Here is a 17,402-nt window from a genome sequence, read left to right on the forward strand (position 1 = left end):
GATCTGGACTAGACAGGCGGGCGATATGGTTGGACAGCCGTCGGCTCATTTCAACCCCCCCCTCCCCATCTCAGACCGAGGCATGTTGGAAGGTTCACAACAGTTGGGGACCCCCCAGATAGACGACTACCTCGACGCAAACACTTTCAAATCTTCGTCTTGTGGAAAAACGCCCTTACAACAATTGACTCAGTGGCATATATAAATGTACCATACAACCTCCGTCTCCTCGTGGTCTTTACTCGGTCGCCAAACCCAAGGTTGGCCCTTCGCTGGACGACGTCATGTTTCCCGACTTGTACTTGACTATCAGCAGCCCCGGGGTTCGCCCATCACACTACGGGAATTGTTGAGCATTCCTTTGCTATATGCTCTCCTGTTCCCCGATGTTGGTTACTTTTCCATCACAACTGCGCGTCTTGCATTCTCTTGGTACCGTTTCTTCAATTCGTATGAATTCAATTCTCAATAGTCAAAGGTATGGCCATGGATAAACGCCCCGGTACATGCAACCCAACCCTATGCCAAATAACAGCCTGATCCCGCGGAAATCCCCACGGAGCACCACCGAGGAGGAGAAACTTCATATACACGAAAAGGCCGCCTGCCTCGGGATTCAAACCTCGTCATCTTCAATCATGCCGAGGACGTCCAGCTCCGTCTTCACTAAACGCTCAAACTCTTCTCTGTCGATACCGGACGAGCGAGCCAGCAGGAAGAGGCTGCGAATGCTCCTCGACACATGCTGCTTCACGCCGAACTCATTCTGGTCCTGCTTGCCCACGCTCTCCTCGAGTTTCTCGACCAAACGGCTGCCGTTGCTGCTAGCGCTCGAAGCCGGACGCGGATGAAGGAGCACAGCAGCCCTGTCTTCGTCAATCTGGCTGTGAATCGAGGGCGACCGCGGGGGTTCAGCCATTGTCCAGGATCCGTTTGTCTCGTTAAGACCCCGGTCCGAGTCATTTTGGCTGACAACAGCGCCGAGTCCCAGAGGAGGGGCAGTTTCGAAGCCCTCGACCTCCTCGTCGGGATCGTGGCCGTCCATTGCCGGTTGCACTGAATCATATTGCGCATAGTACGCATCCTCCGCCGAGTCGGTTCGGAACTGGCCCAGCTGCGACGGCTGTGGTACGTGCGGCGCGGGGGAACGCTTGACTGCGGGGGACTCATTTGCTGGTGTGCGAGCAGGAGTTGCGTCGTATCTGTCCCAGTATCCATCATCCTCGTCGTCATCCGCCTCGGGGGCGTCGTTGTACGCTGAGCTGGCTGGTGCTCTCGACGTCGTCGCCGCCTTTGACTTTTCGTCTGCATAGGCCTTTTCGGCCTCGGCGATGGTCGAATAGCCGCCAAAAGTCCCAAAGGGTGCCGCCTTGTCGGTGACGCTAACCTCGCCGATCCTCCAGCCGTCGCCGCCGCCATCCTTGTCGCCGACGCAGTAGACTAGTTGGAAGGTCAACTCGAGCTCCTCGAGGGCAACAAAGGCCTGTAAGGTCTCGAGATCGAGCCGCCTGTACCTCGTCTTTGCGTCGTATTCCCAGTCTACCTCGACCTCGCCAGATACGGGATGCGGCTCTAGCCTGCCGCTCTGGACAATCTCTGCCAGGCGGGCTGCCTTGTCGGTGTCATATGCGAGGAGACGGAGCCATGGCTCGGTGCTGGCCTCTGCAAGAAGTTGAACTCGTTGCCTCAAGATGGGGCTGAGAAGCGGCAAGACGCCGATGGCGGGCTGTTTGGAGATGCTTGCCGGCACGAGAGCGGGCAGTAACGGAGCCAACAGGCCGCCGATGTTGGGCATTGGTGTGGTGGTTGAAGTCATGGTTGTGGTTGTGATACAGGTAAGGGTATGATTTGTAGAGATATCGCTCCCTCGCGGCCTCTCCTTGCCGGGCGGGGATGTATGATATTTGAAGAAGCAAGATGCCACTGGCCTACTTGGAGCGACTGTGGTGGTTGATAGTGTGTATGTGTTGGCGGCACTCGTGACAGTAGGTATCACATGCAGCAGCGCTACTGGGTGTCTTGGTGTTCAGTTCAGCCTAACTCGGAAATCTCTGCCTGTGAAATTGGGTCTGGACAGAGTGGTAAGTAAGTGTTATAAGACGTGAGGCAAATGTTGTGTGTGGTGAGGATACACAGTAGAGAAAGAGAGGGGATCGTAGAAAGGAAAGGAGGGAAAGTCGCGACTATTATGAGAAGCAAGTGTGAGAGGCGAGAGAGAGAGAGAGAGAGAGAGAGAGAGACGACAAAGTCTATGGCCTCCTCCGTCGAGTTACGCAGAGTCGGCGGCCCCACGCTCAATGGCTCCGTGGCTGCTCCCCCCCCCCCCCCCCCTCTCCCGTCCCAGATCCCAAGGAGCCAAAAGTCTAGATCCACCTGGAAAAGGCTGGTGTCGACCTTCCCGGGTGACGGATAGTGAGTTCGGTCGGGGGGCTGACCCCACAGTTGAGGGGAGGCAAGGGCGGGCAGGTCGCCAAGGCAGGCGGTTCTGGCCAATGCGGAGGCACATTGGAGCAGGTCAAAGGCTGCTGCGACTCCGCCCAGGGCAGTCGTTTCGGACGGAGGGAAGTCGACCACTGACGCTTCTCCCAATGCTACATGACTACTTCCCTGTACTTTCTGCCGTACTTGTCCAGGTGTCCTTGACAAAAGGCGAACTGGCCAATGACACGCTGCTGAGGTCTCTTGCACGTGTCAAGACTCCAGGTCTCTCTTGGTATCCCTATCCGTACCTACCTTTATTAGTACCTAAGGTACTGTATGGAAAGGCAATGGGATTTCCGGCTCCAACTTCCGTGTGTCCTTGCCTTCTCATCCACGTCTCGTCTCATTTCGGCGTGGCTTGTTTGGGGCTGCTAGTCTCACGGTCGTTTTTTTCTTTTGTTCCGTCTCTCGTTGCCGGCCCTGTCTCTGTTTCTCTCTCCTCCTAAAATACCTACCAAGTTGAAAATACCCGGTATCGGTACCTGATTTCTCATTCTTGCGGCTTTCCCGGCGCCTCGAAACAGGAGCTGCCGAGCATAGACGAGACAAAGACATTTGTCAGGACTGCTTCCCACATGGCATTTACTTAGTCACCACATTGCCATACCGGTGTCTGTTCCAGACTTCTTTCTCGTTTGTCTCTGTCATCAACATCACTGAGGCGTACAATAGTGGCTCGTGCAGCAGTCCCTGATTGAGGCGCTCTTCCTGTAATTTCTTCTTCTTCTGCTCTACCTTACAGTGTTCTCTGTAATCGTCAAAGTGTTACCTTATCAGTGCAAGTCACGGGGGCTCATCTACCGTCGTCACAAGACGGCAAGTCTGAGAACTCAAGATATATCACTGCATTCCTTCTCCCGCAGGCAAGTCTCGCAGCGAGTCCCGTGAGATAGCCAAGCCCCTCTCGTCTCTTCTTTCTTCTTCACTTGTTCGATCCTAGGTATGTCATGTTGAAATTGACCTCGCATTTGCATATTGCATCTGTCCGTGGGTTTTCCATCGCCGCTCGCTCTCTAAGACTCTCGCCCGCTCTGTTCCGTCCGCACGGGTGAAGGGGACCAGACCCTGCGTGGCTATGCTGGCACGGCTGGCTAAGCTGCTTTTGGTGACTTGTTCATCCATCTAACAAAGACTCAATGCGAGGAAGGTCTCCCTGCTGCAGCTTGCAGCTTGCAGTCACGCCCACAGTGGGGCCAGGCCGCAGTAAACATCCCCCGAGCTGCAGTGGGAGATCCGAGAAGGTCCCGTCCTTGACAGCCCGCTATCGTCGAAGTTGCGTCACACTGCTTGGGGTTTCCTAGCAATTCGGGGTCGGTTCCATCCAGTCAAGGTTCCATAGCTGGGGGGTGTTTGCGCGCGATAAGGCCAAGCAAACTTACCTACCCGGACCTTAACTTACACTAGTGAGGTACTTGGAGCTACCTATCTTACGTACTAACAAAAAATTCCGCACGCGACCAACCTAAACATCTACGGAAATTTCAGAATAACAGCGACCGTCAGCGAACAGACGTTAGAAGATTTGTTCAGTTTCCTCACGATCCCGGAAGAAAATCACCGATTCTCAAACACGCTCTCCATCAATTGAGACCCCTCAGCCTCATTGCGGAAGCCTCAATTCCTGCTGTTTTAGCTTCCCGTCATCGCCACACAGAGAAACGAATCACGACGGACGCCTCGCCGTGCCATCTCGGATCGCGCCGCTTGGACGGGCACCCACAGACGATCCCAACCATCTGACCTTGAAAAACCTCGCACACCCGGGCCCGAAGCCCACTCGTCCATCACCGAAAGCAAGAGGCAAGCGAGCAGCCGTCTGTCCGCTTTGCTTGTCTCTCTCTGTCATCCATTCCTACTGCGTCTTAGAGTTTCTGCGCCAGGTCCCACGAGGACAATACCGGATGCATGTCGCCCAGCGGCGAACGCCTCAAGGATGAGGTAAGGCTAGACCTAGACCTTCCTATGCCTGACGTGACGGCCTCTCCGACCTGTCAACAACCCAAAGTCACGTCACGATGCTGACACACTGTTCGCGCCCAGGGCTCCCGCCTGCAGGTTGTAACGGCCGGCGCCACCGCCGGCCTGTTTGCTCGGTAAGCCAAACCCAACGGTTGAGGCTTAGTGATTCAGGCTGACCATTGCCGCTTCTTCGCGACGGCGCAAACAGCTTTGTCATTGCCCCCCTCGATGTCGTCAAGATCCGCCTGCAGCTGCAGACGCACTCGCTCTCCGACCCTCTGTCGATCCGATCAGCCAGGGGCGGGCCCGTGTACAAGGGCACCCTGAACACCATGAGGCACGTCATCGCCAACGAGGGCATCACCGGCCTGTGGAAGGGTAACGTCCCCGCCGAGATGATGTACGTGTGCTACTCGGCCGTCCAATTCACGACGTATCGCACGACGGCGCAGTTCCTCAAAACAGCTTTTGACAACCGCCTACCAAACGCCGCCGAGTCCTTCCTCGCCGGAGCCGCTGCCGGCGCCGCCGCCACGACAGCCACATACCCCCTCGACCTCCTACGGACCCGATTCGCGGCGCAGGGTAACGACCGGGTGTATACGAGCCTCCGGCGCGCGGTGGCGGATATCTACCGGGACGAGGGCCCGCGCGGCTTCTTCCGCGGCCTCGGACCCGGCGTGGCGCAGATCGTGCCGTACATGGGCATCTTCTTTGCTCTATACGAGGGCCTGCGGCTGCCGCTGGGCGATCTGCATCTGCCGTGGGGTGGCGGCGACGCCACGGCCGGCGTCGTGGCCAGCGTGCTGTCCAAGACGGCCGTCTTCCCGCTCGATCTGGTGCGGAAGCGCATTCAGGTCCAGGGGCCGACGAGGTCGCGGTACGTGCACAAGAATATCCCCGAGTACCCCGGCGCGGTGCGCGGTTTACGCATCATTTTTGCGAAAGAGGGAATTCGCGGGTTGTATCGGGGCCTCATGGTGAGTCTTATCAAGGCTGCGCCTGGCAGCGCGATCACGGTGTGGACGTATGAGAGAGTTTTGAGGATGTTGCAGAGGCTTGACGGTTCTGATGACCAGCGATTTTGAGTCACTTTGGACGGGTGAGAAAAAGAGAGACAGCAAAATTTGGGCGTGAGCTAGAAAAATGATACCCCTTTTTAGAGAACGGGAATGGGATAAAGTTCCCTTGTACAACACTCTGAAGGTTATTGATACATCCTTCACATATAGATAAGACGTAATACATGAAGGCGCATTGGCCGAATCGCCAGACAACTTAAGTCATCAGAGTTGGAGCAATGCATGTTTGTGATAATCGCGCACCTGGCTGCGGGACTGAGATCTAGATCTAGCAGAATTCGCAGCGGTGCCGAACCTTCCATCTGCTTTGCTGCCTGTAGATTACTATTTAAACACGGCAATCACTTGAGAGTATATGTCCACAGCCTACGCTGGCATTGGCGGTTGCGAGGGAGATCCGTGTACACGCTTGACACAGACTGATCTCAGCTACTTGGTGATATTCTTTCGTTGGTCGACCCGGTGTTTAAAGCTCCTGATGGCTCGGCGTTGTCTTTCGGAACTAACTCGCCTTTGTGTAGCTTAATGGAGTCTTCTGCCGCTAGTTGCCGGTTCTCAACATGGTGTAACGGAATACTCCCCCAGTCTCCGACGGGAGACGGAGAGACGTCGGAGTTATGGAACTTGGAGTAGGTGGTGAGATGAGATTGGTGAATGAAGGTCATCGACCTTTGCTCATTCCTTTGCCTTGAGAAGAATTTATCTGGAGACGGTTGCACAACAAATGGATGAAGGCCTTGTGTGGGTGGGTGTGGTCGATGTGTTCACATTCCACAGAACTAAGGACCTTAAATACTCAGGTTAATCAGACGACGGAAGGATCAGTCTCTTCTTACAGACACGAATATTCTGTCACCGTCTCTGCCTAGATGGTGCTGCCAGATGTTGGAGCTGTCTCATCGTCCAAGGTTTCCTGCTATTAAATCGCTACTTTTGGTCCGGAAGTTGACACGTAGGCGACCTTGGTTGGTAAAGCATGGTCGCATGACGGCTGGAGTAAGATGACGGTCCTTATGAAGGGTTTCCAGTTTCATTTTCCAATCGTGGGACAAACATTGATTGATTGCCCTTGACTTTTTGTTGTTTCGTATGTTAAGGAGGTAGGGGATTGTGCTAGATGGTAGGTAGCCAGCCGACTTTATTTACTAAGTTGCTGGGAGAGTCGACGATTCTAATAAATCCCACGAACCGCTCGTCAACCTAGGGCTCTCATTCAGGGGATGGAGTGTTTTCCTTAAAGATATCGCCATTCACTTACTTCACTATAACGCCTCTCCAGACTCGTAGGCTCTTTGAAAGAAAAGAAGTCTACGAGGGGACTCGAACTCAAGACCTTCAAACAGAAGAAGCCACCGGGGGTCGAGCTGCTGGCGCGGAGGTCGGGAGTGAGCAGTCCCAACTGTTACGCCAACAGGTCTCCTCATCCGATGGTGACAATTTGAGCAAGAAACCAACCTATTGACCATAGCAGGTGACTGACTGCATGAATACTCACTTCTATTGATACCCAAAAAAAATGTATATTCAACCCACCAAGCAGGAGCATCCACACAACCCCATTTTCCCTCGAACATCCTCGTTCCCTACCTACTTCACTTCTCCAACGTCCCACCCTCCTTCAACCCACCCACGTCACCCGCATTAACCCGATCCGCCCTCTCCGTACACTCCTCAATCACCCTCCAGAACATGGGGATATCCAGCCCGCGCGGTACCCTCACGCCCTCGCTCCCCGGCGGCAGGGCTTTCGCAATCGTCCGCCCCAGCTGCGACTTGCCCGTCTTGGCTTCTTCGAGGTCGCCCTCCGTGACGACGGTGAGCTCGAAGCGCTCGTGGTACTTTACGCAGTTGCCCTTTTTGGCGTCGTAGTCGTGAAAAGGGATCTCGTGCCGCGTGCCCGTCAGCACAGCGGCTACGGCGAGGGGGTCGTGAAGGGGGGGTCCGGTCGTGATGCCGAAAACGTCGCTTTTGTCCATCTGCGTTAGTAACTCTTGGGACATTCAAGAGGGTGTAAGTGAAGTGAAGTGTGCGTGTCACATACCTATACGTCTTGGCGAAGAACATGAGCAACTCAACCAACATCTGCCTCAACGTCGTCTTCCCCTTGCCCGTCTTCTCCCCGCCGTGCGTCCCGTACAGCAACGCATCCCGTACCTCCTCGGTAGCAAGAACCTGATGCGACAGATCCAACGGCACAAGCGTCGTCTTGGCCGCGAGCGCCTTGTTATGAAACACGGCAGCCGCGGCCTCGGGGTCGATGATGATATTGAACTCGGCCCACGGCGTCCAGTTGCCCACGCGCGGCACGCCGTCCACGACACCCAGGACAATGTCGGTGAAGCCGTCGCCGATGGCGCCGCCCATGATGCTTAGCCCCTTGAGGTGGGAGACCAGGTCCGGGTACTTTGCGAAAAGCTCGGCGACGTTGGTGAGGGAGCCCGTGGCGACGAGCCAGGCTGTTCCGGCGGGTTGGGCGGAGAGGGCGGCGGCCATGGCGTCGATGGCCGGGACGGAGCGGTTTGCGTCCTTGGCGGGTTGGGGGAGGAGGTCGGTGCCGTCTAGGCCGGATTCGCCGTGGATGTCGGTGGCGGCTTGCATTGGCGGGCGGGACATTGGCTTTGCGGCGCCGACGTGGACGGGGATGTCATTGTGTTTGCCGATTGCTGTGAGGATTGAGGTGGCGTTGTTTGTGGTTTTTCTGGGAGTGTTTGGTTAGTACTATTTATTTCGTGATTATGAGATGTGTAAGAGAGAATGCGGGTTGAAAGTTCACTCACTCGAGGGGGGCGTTTCCGAAGACGGTTGAGAGGCCTAGCAGCTTTATTGTTGGGTGATAGGCTGCTAGGAGGATGGCAAAGGTGTCCTGTGAGATTGATCAGTACTGGCTTGAAGGTATTTGGTGATCGCTCGCTGGTTTATGTGCTATATTTCACCAATATCTGAGTGAGGTAGCGCAACGTCACATGGACTGGATGAGACACATCACGAGCTCAGGACAATAACTCACATCATGGCCAGGATCACAATCCAGCCAGACCGGCACCGGTGTTTCGGGCAAATCGAGGTCAACCATTGTGGCTCAGGCAAATGAATTGTTGGTGATGAAAGATATACGTGATTTGTGGCTTATCAGGATAGGTAATGAAACCGCACAAAATAATGATAAAAATGATATTCTGTACGGATGCGTTGAGTTTGGTGTTCCCTCGGCAAGGTGAGCAGACCACGGACGTTGTCGCCGGTGCCGTGGGGTTGCGCTTTTAGTTTACAAGCCCGTGTGTGGTGCCCACTTTCGGTGGATAAGACCAAACCAAACGAGCACGGGGTGGTGGAATGGAGTATAACAGTGTACGGAGCAAGGCAAGGTAAGGTATTCATTCTGGGGCTCCAAGGATGGGGGCGGGGGAGCCGGCCGGTCTGCAGCGGGTTTGCGGACTGCGGAATTGTTTGGTGACGAGTTGACAGGCACAGAGAGGAAACAAGAGGTCAATTTTAGGTAATGGCATGGACTCTTCCACACAATGTTGGGCCAATCCCGTCAAGGCTATGATGTCTGCTCTGTTTCGGTTTCCTCACCTTGGCCATTGATCTCGCTGGTCAGGAGTCATGGGGGACAAGGAAAGCTTTCGGGCAACCTAACTTCTTGGATGAATCCTGCACAGCATACACTCCACCAGGCTTTCTTACCTCACAGGCTCACAGGTCCAAATAACCCTTGGGGGCGGAGTCGGGCGGTCTCTGATAAGTGAGGCGGTGCCCTCCGAGCGCCGCTGCAACGACTGGACCTGCGCCCGTTTCGGAAGGTCCAGCAGATACACACGGCATCCACACCTGAACGAACAACTTCCCGTGCTTGCCGGGTCGCTGGGAAGCAAGAGCCCAGCTGAGTCATCGTGAATCCTGACTCTGTCTCGACGTCATGTTTTGATTTGTTTTGAGGACGAGGTGTTTATAGGATGATTTGCCGTTGAAAACACGCCAAACATGGTCCAATCTAGCGCCAGCCGTCTGCTGACAATTCAAGATCAAACAATGTCGTACAGGAACTAAATGTTGTCACCATGTAAAACGGTGAACTTGACAATTTGAACGTAGACGCGCTTTAGTTTGGGCGCGTGAAGGGTATCATTTCGATTCTTGTAAAGACGATGGCTGTATACGTTTGTCCAGGATGCTCCAGGAAACAAAGCGGCAGACTGTAACTCTGCAAAGTAACAGCTCCAAGACAAGCCGTTTGAAGACAATCATGGCTGGCTTATTTGCCGGCAGCCTTTCGCTGCTCCATCACTCTCAGCACATCAGCCGCATTGTTGGCGTCGCCCTTCCTCTTTTTAGGGCCTCTCTTCCTCTTGCTCTTGCCGCCTTGACCGTCATCATCGTCTGCTTCGTTGCCCCATTCCGAAAGCTTGACCGGCGCATCATCAAAGTCTGCCTCGTCTTCGAACCTGCTGGTGCCGAAGCCCATATCCATGTCCTCGGCATCTCGGTCGACGCTCTGCAGCATCCTCTTGTGGCGCTCCCGTCGAGCCTTGGCTTCCTCGTCGTCGTCGTCCGCTTCTCCCTCTGGATCTGTGTTCGCCGCCTTGAGTTGAGCGGCCCTCTTGAAAGCAGCCTGTATCGCCGGATCAGACATGGAGGGTCCTTGTAGAGTCTGCGAAGATATAAGGTCTGTCTTGGAGTCCTTGAAGTAATTGCGTGCTCTTGCTGGCCGCGGCGGTGGTGGCATCGCGATTGTGTCGGCGCTGCGCTCGTTCTTGGCCTCCTTTTCGTCCTTGACCTCGCCCTCGCTTTCCTCATCAGAACTGTCGTCCATTCCAGCTAGCGGGTCATAGTCGTCTCCTGCATCGGCAAAGATGTCGTCGTCGTCGTCTTCTTCAACTTCTTGCTGTTGCTTTTGGTAAAATTCGGGCACTTCCATGCCCAACGGCTTGGCATCTTTGTCCGGGATGAACTCTTTGCGCATCTCCTCTTCGGCCCCTGGCTGCAATTTGCGGACCTTTCTCTTCTCGTGGCCGTCTTCGTCTATGATGATCAAGACTTCACGGCCCTTGCTATCCCGTTCGATGCGGCTTCCAGCCTGTTGCTTGGCGCCGATCTTCTTGAACTTGCTGTTCAGGGCGGCCTCTTGTTGGGCCTTGGCAGCCTCTCTCGCAGCCTTCATCTCGGCCAGGATCTGGTCGCGGGTTCTCTTCTTTCCAGGTGCAAGGGTCACAGGCGCAAGTTGGCCCTTCTTCTTCACTTTTTCCTTTTCGACAGCCTGCACCTCTGTTGACTCCAGCTCATCGAACGCATTGTCGACTTCCTCTTCCGGGGGTGCTTCCTCTTCTTCTGCGCCATCCTTCTTGTCTCCATAAACGTCTTCGCCATGTCGTATTCTTTTCAGAAGCTTGAAGTCCAATCCCTTGATCAGATGCGTGCTCGAAAGGTCACCTCCGGCGATTTCGCTGCTGAGCTTCTCGAACGTCGCTTGGTCAATCTCCTCGTTCTTCAGGGCTTCCTCAAGCGCCTTTATCCTTTTTGCGCGGTCATCTTCTTCGTCGTCGGTTCGGTCTCGTGCTCGGTCGACATAGCCTTCTGCGAGTCTTGAACCTTTCGGGGCTGATGTGCGAAATTTCTTCTGGGGCTGTCCTGCTTGATTCCTCTCCGCAAGTTGGCGCGCAAACTCGTTCCGGGAATGACCAACTCCAACGGAACGTCTAATACACACAAAGTCAGTCAGTGATCTATAGACAGTTGAGACGGCAACATACGGAGTCATGGGGATGCTGGATCGCTGTCGGGATCCCAACGCGCTGCCGCCTGGTGTTGCGCTGCCTTTGGTTGAGGCATTGCTCGGCGACGCGGCCTTGCCGGAGTCAGCACCCAAAAGCTTTCGGAACTGTTGATTGTTCATGCTCGCTATTTCTCGCAAGATTGGAAGCAGAAAACCTAGAGTCAACGGCCGCAACTGGGCTCAGGTAAGGTATCTAGAGAGACGTCGTCGGCGGAAGCTGTCAGTGCTCCCTGAGCAATTGAAGAACTTTGATTAGTCATGCAGATCCTGGGACGTGCAGACTACCTACAGAACGCGACGGACCCACCCACTTAACGCGCTTGCAGGCATCCACCTCGGCCGGGGCTCCGTCACTTCACCAACTGTCACCACGCCCTTCTGTCGATTTACCTTACCTTACACCAAGAGCAACGACTGAACGCCGTGTTCACAACTTCCAAAAATGATCGATTCCAGTCGGCCGGCTATATGTACGGGTTGATCTGCAAGAAAATCTTCAAGACGCCAGTCAAAAGACCGCCCCCACCGCTCACAGCACTCATACAGCCGTGAGTTTGCGCATCATCCGAGACAACCGACAGAATGGGCAGTCGCCTTGAGAAGAACTCCTCGCAGGTAAGGAAGAGGATTGAGGGCCATGAGTTCACCGACGAGACTGGCGAAGAGTATGAGCAGAGCGCTTTCGGCGGCTTTGGAGACTACTTTCGTCGGAAGAAGATCAAGTTGCAAAACTTGGACGCCGACATGCGCGCCGCCTCAAGCGAGAAGCCTCAAATATTCAAAGGGGTCGTTGCGCATGTTATGGGCTATACGCAACCGCCACTTCACATGTGGGTTACTGTCAGTGACTCTGACACGTATAAAAAGTCGCTAACCAACATGTCAGCTTACACCGCGAGCTTGTTCAACATGGCGCTGGCTTTTTGCAGTATCTGGATTCAAAGACCATGGCAACGCACATCATAGCGTCTTCTGTTCCGCCTAAGAAGTCCATGGATTACAGCAGGTATAGACTGGTCAAGCCAGCCTGGGTCACGGACTCAATTGCGGCTGGGAGACTACTTTCCTGGTCGGATTATCGAATAAATAACCATGATGGACCGCGTCAGAAGGTATTCAAAATCGACGAGTCCAACAAGCTCAGTCAATCGACACCACAAGTAAAAAGAGGTTACAGAGATCAAACCGATGCCAGTTTTTACACTAGCCAGTTCAAGGGGTCTACAACAAGTCCCGCGACGCCATCTTTGAGTCATTTCGCTGAACGATCCGAGTCCCCGCTCGCTCAACGCCATGGTCGCAGTTCGCACAGCCCATCTGTGTCGGAGACTATGAAGAAGCCGCCACTGAAGCCAAAGGACGATGTCGAAGAGTTTGATGACATGGAAATTGACGAGCTTATGGTCGGCATAGTCCCAGAGGAGGACAAAGCAGTCAAAGTAGAAAAGGTTGAAGCAAATACCGCACCACCAAAAGCTGAAGAAGAGCCCATGCGAGGAATCGAGGAACCTAAACAGGAAAGCAAGTCGTCAGAGGATATGACGTCCGAGGAACACAACGCCATACTCCTCTCGGATCCTAAGATCTGGAAATCATCAACGGCGAATCCCGATTTTTTGAAGCAGTTTTACTCGGAAAGTCGTCTTCATCACCTTTCGACCTGGAAAGCCGAGTTGAAGTCGAAAATGCAGAATCTTGCCAAGGCAAAGGGGCCATCTCTCAAGTCGGTACGGAGGAGGCCAGGGTCGCGACGTTACATTATCCACGTCGATTTTGACAGCTTCTTCTGCGCTGTTTCCCTCAAGAAGAATCCACAATACGTCGACAAACCAACTGTAGTAGCTCACAGCAGCGGCACCGCTTCAGAGATTGCAAGCTGTAACTACGCTGCGCGCAAATTCGGTGTCAAGAATGGCATGTGGATGAAACGAGCACTCGAGCTGTGTCCGGATATCAAAGTCTTGCCGTACGATTTCCCCGCGTACGAGGAAGCCAGTCGTCTGTTCTACGAATCGATTCTCGATCTCGGAGGGGTTGTTCAGAGTGTCAGCATCGACGAGGCCCTCGTTGACATCACGTCAATTATTCTGTCCTCCACAGGATCCGATGGCACCAGGGTTGACGAAGGTAGTGTCTGGAGAGAGCAGGAGAAGGCCGAGGAGATTGCTCTCACCCTGCGCAATAAGATCAAAGACGCGACTGGCTGCGCGGTATCAGTCGGAATTGGGGCCAATATCTTGTTAGCCAAGGTCGCGCTACGGAGAGCGAAACCTGCCGGACAATCTCAAATCAAGCCGGAGCAGGTGCTAGAAGTCATCGGCGAACTCGAGGTGAAAGACCTACCTGGGGTCGCATACAGTCTCAGTGGAAAGCTTGAGGAGATTGGTGTCAAGTTCGTCAAAGATATCAGACAGGTTTCCAAGGAGCGGCTTTCCTCTTCGCTCGGGCCAAAGACAGGAGAGAAGCTCTGGGAATATGCGCGCGGCATTGACAAAACCGAAGTGGGTGAACAAACACCCCGAAAGTCCGTCTCGGCTGAGGTCAACTGGGGCATTCGCTTCATCAACCAGCAGGAAGCCGAGGAGTTCATCCTAAACCTCTGCAAAGAGTTGGAGAGACGCCTGCTCAGCGAAGAGGTCAAGGGCAAGCAGTTCACCATGAAGATTATGCGCCGAGCTCAAGACGCGCCCCGAGATCCACCAAAGCACCTGGGGCATGGGAAGTGCGATTCGTTCAGCAAGAGCATTTTGTTTGGGGTTGCAACTCACAATGCCGAAACCATCGCTAAGGAGGCTGTCTCGATTCTTCGTTCATACAAGTTTACCCCGGGTGACCTTCGAGGTCTTGGTGTCCAGTTGACGAAACTGGAACCTCTCAAATCTAGCACCACTGGGCTAGAGAGCAGCCAACGACGGTTGGCGTTCCCAAATTTTGGTGGCCAACCGTCAGCAAAGAAACCTCAAACGGATCCGATCGAAGACTCAAAGAGTCCTCAGAAGACAAGGAATCCCCAAACCCGTGGTGACGTTTCCCTGGATCCCATTGCGGATGACCCCTTAACACCCAGAAAGCCCAAGGTGCATCCTGCTTTGGCTCTAGCACGGGCCGGTGAAAGGGATGAGAAGGCCCATACTCCCCTCAACATTATGGGCACTCAATTCATCCTACCGTCCCAAGTTGATCCTGCAGTCTTAGCTGAGCTGCCAGGTGATATCCGGGCTAAGCTTCAACGGGGCCAAAGACCAAAGCCAGAGCCCAGGCAGGCATCTCCCCAGGTGAAGTCGCGGAGTAATAGCCCAGCGATTCAGGATGAGATGATCCCTTCTCAGGTCGACCCGGAGGTCTTCAACGCTTTGCCTGAAGACATGAAGGCCGAGGTCCTGGCGCAGTATGGACGCAAACCGGTGCAACAAACCCGTTTGCCGCAATCACCACGCAAGGACCGGCTGATTCAGGGAAGAAAGCCAATAACGCCGACAAAGCGAGGTGGTAGGACCTTGTTCAACGCCAGGGAGAGACAGCAAGATGCAGCTGCCAACCGCCAGCAGACAAACTTCTTGGCGAGCAAAGGCCCCGCGAACGCCGCTCAGGAAGAAGAGCCAGATGAGCTGGACCAAGCTTTCCTCGCAGAGCTGCCAGAGGACGTCCGGAAAGAGATCATTGAGGACCACCGCAAGAAACGGCTGGCCAAACGATCTGGTCTCCTATTCAACGCTCCCAGAAGGCAACAAAACGGCGAGTCGAGCGACGCCGCGCCCGCGGGACAGACCAAACTGCAGTTCCCTGCGCCGCCGCCCAAGATGAACTTTATGGGTTCCGCCGTGAAGTCGATCCAGGAGATCAAGGACATGCTCGAGGCCTGGCACGACGGGACGCGGTACGATGGGCCGCATCAAGACGATGTCAAGGTCTTTGAAAAGTATCTCGCCAGGGTCGTCTCGGAGGAGCGAGATATGGAAAAGGCTTCGAGGCTGGTGCGGTGGCTCGACTGGCTTGTGGAGGACGACGGCAGCGAGGGACGGGGCAAGCAGGGATGGAGGAAGACTGTCGCGGATATCAAAGCGGGGGTGCAGAGGGCTGTTGAGCAGAGGGGCCTGGGTCCTGTGAGATTATAAGATTATTGTTGTTGTTGTTGTTGTTGTTGTTGTTGTTGTATACCAGTCACGAAGATTATGATAGGATACCATTGGTTGGGTTTGTGGTTTGGCATCGGTTTACCTCATGCAGCGTTTCCGAAGCGAGCACGGAGTGGGAAAAAAGAAAGCATCGTGATGTCTGACTCTGGGACCTCACATGTGAGATGTGCGTTGAGATGTCCTCTGCGAGAGTGAGACACAAATCATCAATTCAGAGACTTTCTATAGGTCCGAGAAACACTCAAAAACAGGGGGGGGGTATCCTCCAAGAAACAATAAAACGCTGCTGTCGTGTAACCATTCTTTTCGCCATTCGAAAAAAAGACTCCCAATACCAACCAACCATGACACCTCATCACCAGGTTCATTGATCCACGAATTACAGCAACACGTACGTCGCCAAGCCGCCCACGACAACCGCGGCCCACGACGCGGCCGCGGGCGGGGACCAGGACCGCAGGCCGGCGCTGACCATGTACACGCTCAACTTGAGCGCGCCGCCGCAGACCATGCCCTGGTTGCCGTCGCAGGGGAGGTTGCACTGGCTGTCGTCGAGCTTGACCGCGAGGCCCGAGATTCTCTGGGCGCACCAGCATTCGCTACAATTGAATCGTTAGTTTTTGTTCCTCATCTACGATGCCGTAGCAGGGCCCCCTGTCTGAAAGCTTCGAAGCTCCAGGCAGGGGAAGAAGCAGATGAGGAGGGGGGAGAAGAGAACAAGAGGAACGTACCGAGAATACTCGACGCCGGCGTAGGTGTACTGCTTATCGGCGCCGCTGTTGCAGAAGCTGAGGCACAGGGGCACCGTCATGTTGCCCTCCATGACTTTGGATGCGCCGCCCGAGAGGGCGCGGTCGTGGGCCGTGTTGGGGAGGTCGTTTGTCTCGTTGAAGCAGCCTTGGTACTTGTACTTATCGGAGGCCGTGTAGATTGAGAGCTGGGCTGCCGCGAGGGGCGCGAGGACGGCGAGGAGGAGGAGGAGGAGGAGACGGGAGAGGAGGGTGTTGCGGGCCATTGTTGTCGGGTTTGGGGGCGGTTGAAGCTGGAGATGGATGAATCGTAAATAGGACCTCGTTTCTGTCCTTCTCTTGCTCCTAAGGTGCCTATTGAGCTTTCCTGGTGAAAGCTGTAGGGAGTTCGGCAGTGGCGTGATCGTCGATTATTGTTTCTTGCGCGCGAAGACGGTTATCGAGAGCTTATCTAGAACCAAACAATGGCAACCGAATATCATAAATCGTCAGGGGAAATTGGGATACGTGTATGGCGCATTCTCATACTGAGGTCATATCTTCGTTCTGCTTCAAGCTGCTTTGACCTGAACCCCCGAAACGAGTGAATGAGCGAGGCAAAAGAGCGTGTAGGCAAGATCAAAGAGAGAGAGGAAAGAAAAAAGAAGAAAAAAAAGATCGGCAGGCTAAATCGCTCTTATTCCGTCCGGGCGGCGCGAAACCCCTTCAAGGAGATTTGCACACCATCACTGCGCGCGATGAGGCTGGAAACCATTGGTGGTTTGGGTTTAGTGCCCAGACGCTACCTCCCATCGACACAAACGGGAAATCTCACATCAGGTCCCCCCCTCAGGAACATCCAATGGGTTTTTTTTAGCGTCCGGGAGCCCGTTAGTGTAGAGGTCTCGCGTGGTTTAGGCTCAAATACTGCACATCTCAGGGGAGGGGCCCTTGTTCGCACCTTTCGGGAGAATAGTGAGTCTGTCTCCACTACAGCTGAAGTTTGGGGCGTGTTCTACGGAGTAGACCGCATTGAGATGGGTGAGATTCGATGAGAAGTTGGGGTGTGGTCCGTGGGCGAGCTGGCGCCAGGGTTTGAGGGCGTGAGGTCGAAGATTTCCAGCTGTTTGCACTACCCAGGATGTAAAGCAAACATCTTGTTTGATGCGAATCTGGCGTCTATTTCCAGATGGTCACTTCATTAACTCAGAGTTCACACCATTTTTGTTGTATATTATTATCA

At 54.4% G+C, this 17,402-nt stretch overlaps 6 protein-coding genes across 6 annotated transcripts; 2 read left to right on the plus strand and 4 right to left on the minus strand.

The window, feature by feature from the left end:
* Positions 1–616: 616 nt before the first annotated feature.
* BDP81DRAFT_394443 (uncharacterized protein) lies at positions 617–1,816 on the minus strand (the record flags this gene model as incomplete). Its single annotated transcript, XM_060587964.1, has 1 exon — positions 617–1,816. The coding sequence occupies one exon, from the start codon at positions 1,814–1,816 to the stop codon at positions 617–619; it is 1,200 nt and encodes a 399-aa protein (XP_060445399.1).
* A 2,155-nt stretch (positions 1,817–3,971) lies between these two features.
* On the plus strand, positions 3,972–5,528 carry BDP81DRAFT_374711 (mitochondrial carrier domain-containing protein; the record flags this gene model as incomplete). The annotated part of the gene is made up of 3 exons (XM_060586700.1): positions 3,972–4,419; positions 4,522–4,574; positions 4,649–5,528. Exons 1-3 carry the CDS (start codon positions 4,387–4,389, stop codon positions 5,526–5,528), a joined length of 966 nt encoding a protein of 321 aa, XP_060445400.1. The 5' UTR covers positions 3,972–4,386.
* A 1,586-nt stretch (positions 5,529–7,114) lies between these two features.
* BDP81DRAFT_449772 (inosine-uridine preferring nucleoside hydrolase) lies at positions 7,115–8,595 on the minus strand (the record flags this gene model as incomplete). The annotated part of the gene is made up of 4 exons (XM_060592450.1): positions 7,115–7,487; positions 7,564–8,220; positions 8,300–8,385; positions 8,530–8,595. 4 exons carry the CDS (start codon positions 8,593–8,595, stop codon positions 7,115–7,117), a joined length of 1,182 nt encoding a protein of 393 aa, XP_060445401.1.
* A 1,182-nt stretch (positions 8,596–9,777) lies between these two features.
* On the minus strand, positions 9,778–11,415 carry BDP81DRAFT_449773 (uncharacterized protein; the record flags this gene model as incomplete). The annotated part of the gene is made up of 2 exons (XM_060592451.1): positions 9,778–11,218; positions 11,273–11,415. 2 exons carry the CDS (start codon positions 11,413–11,415, stop codon positions 9,778–9,780), a joined length of 1,584 nt encoding a protein of 527 aa, XP_060445402.1.
* Positions 11,416–11,673: 258 nt separating this feature from the next.
* On the plus strand, positions 11,674–15,434 carry BDP81DRAFT_374720 (impB/mucB/samB family protein). The gene is made up of 2 exons (XM_060586701.1): positions 11,674–12,125; positions 12,182–15,434. The coding sequence occupies exons 1-2, from the start codon at positions 11,878–11,880 to the stop codon at positions 15,408–15,410; spliced, it is 3,477 nt and encodes a 1,158-aa protein (XP_060445403.1). The 5' UTR covers positions 11,674–11,877; the 3' UTR covers positions 15,411–15,434.
* Positions 15,435–15,610: 176 nt separating this feature from the next.
* On the minus strand, positions 15,611–16,606 carry BDP81DRAFT_28718 (WSC domain-containing protein). The gene is made up of 2 exons (XM_060583039.1): positions 16,163–16,606; positions 15,611–16,030 (listed from the first exon to the last, which is right to left on the minus strand). The coding sequence occupies exons 1-2, from the start codon at positions 16,444–16,446 to the stop codon at positions 15,811–15,813; spliced, it is 504 nt and encodes a 167-aa protein (XP_060445404.1). The 5' UTR covers positions 16,447–16,606; the 3' UTR covers positions 15,611–15,810.
* Between the last annotated feature and the right edge of the window lie 796 nt (positions 16,607–17,402).

This window comes from Colletotrichum phormii (genome assembly GCF_030913505.1).
Source record: "Colletotrichum phormii strain CBS 102054 chromosome Unknown BDP81scaffold_10, whole genome shotgun sequence".
Lineage (NCBI taxonomy): Eukaryota > Fungi > Ascomycota > Sordariomycetes > Glomerellales > Glomerellaceae > Colletotrichum > Colletotrichum phormii.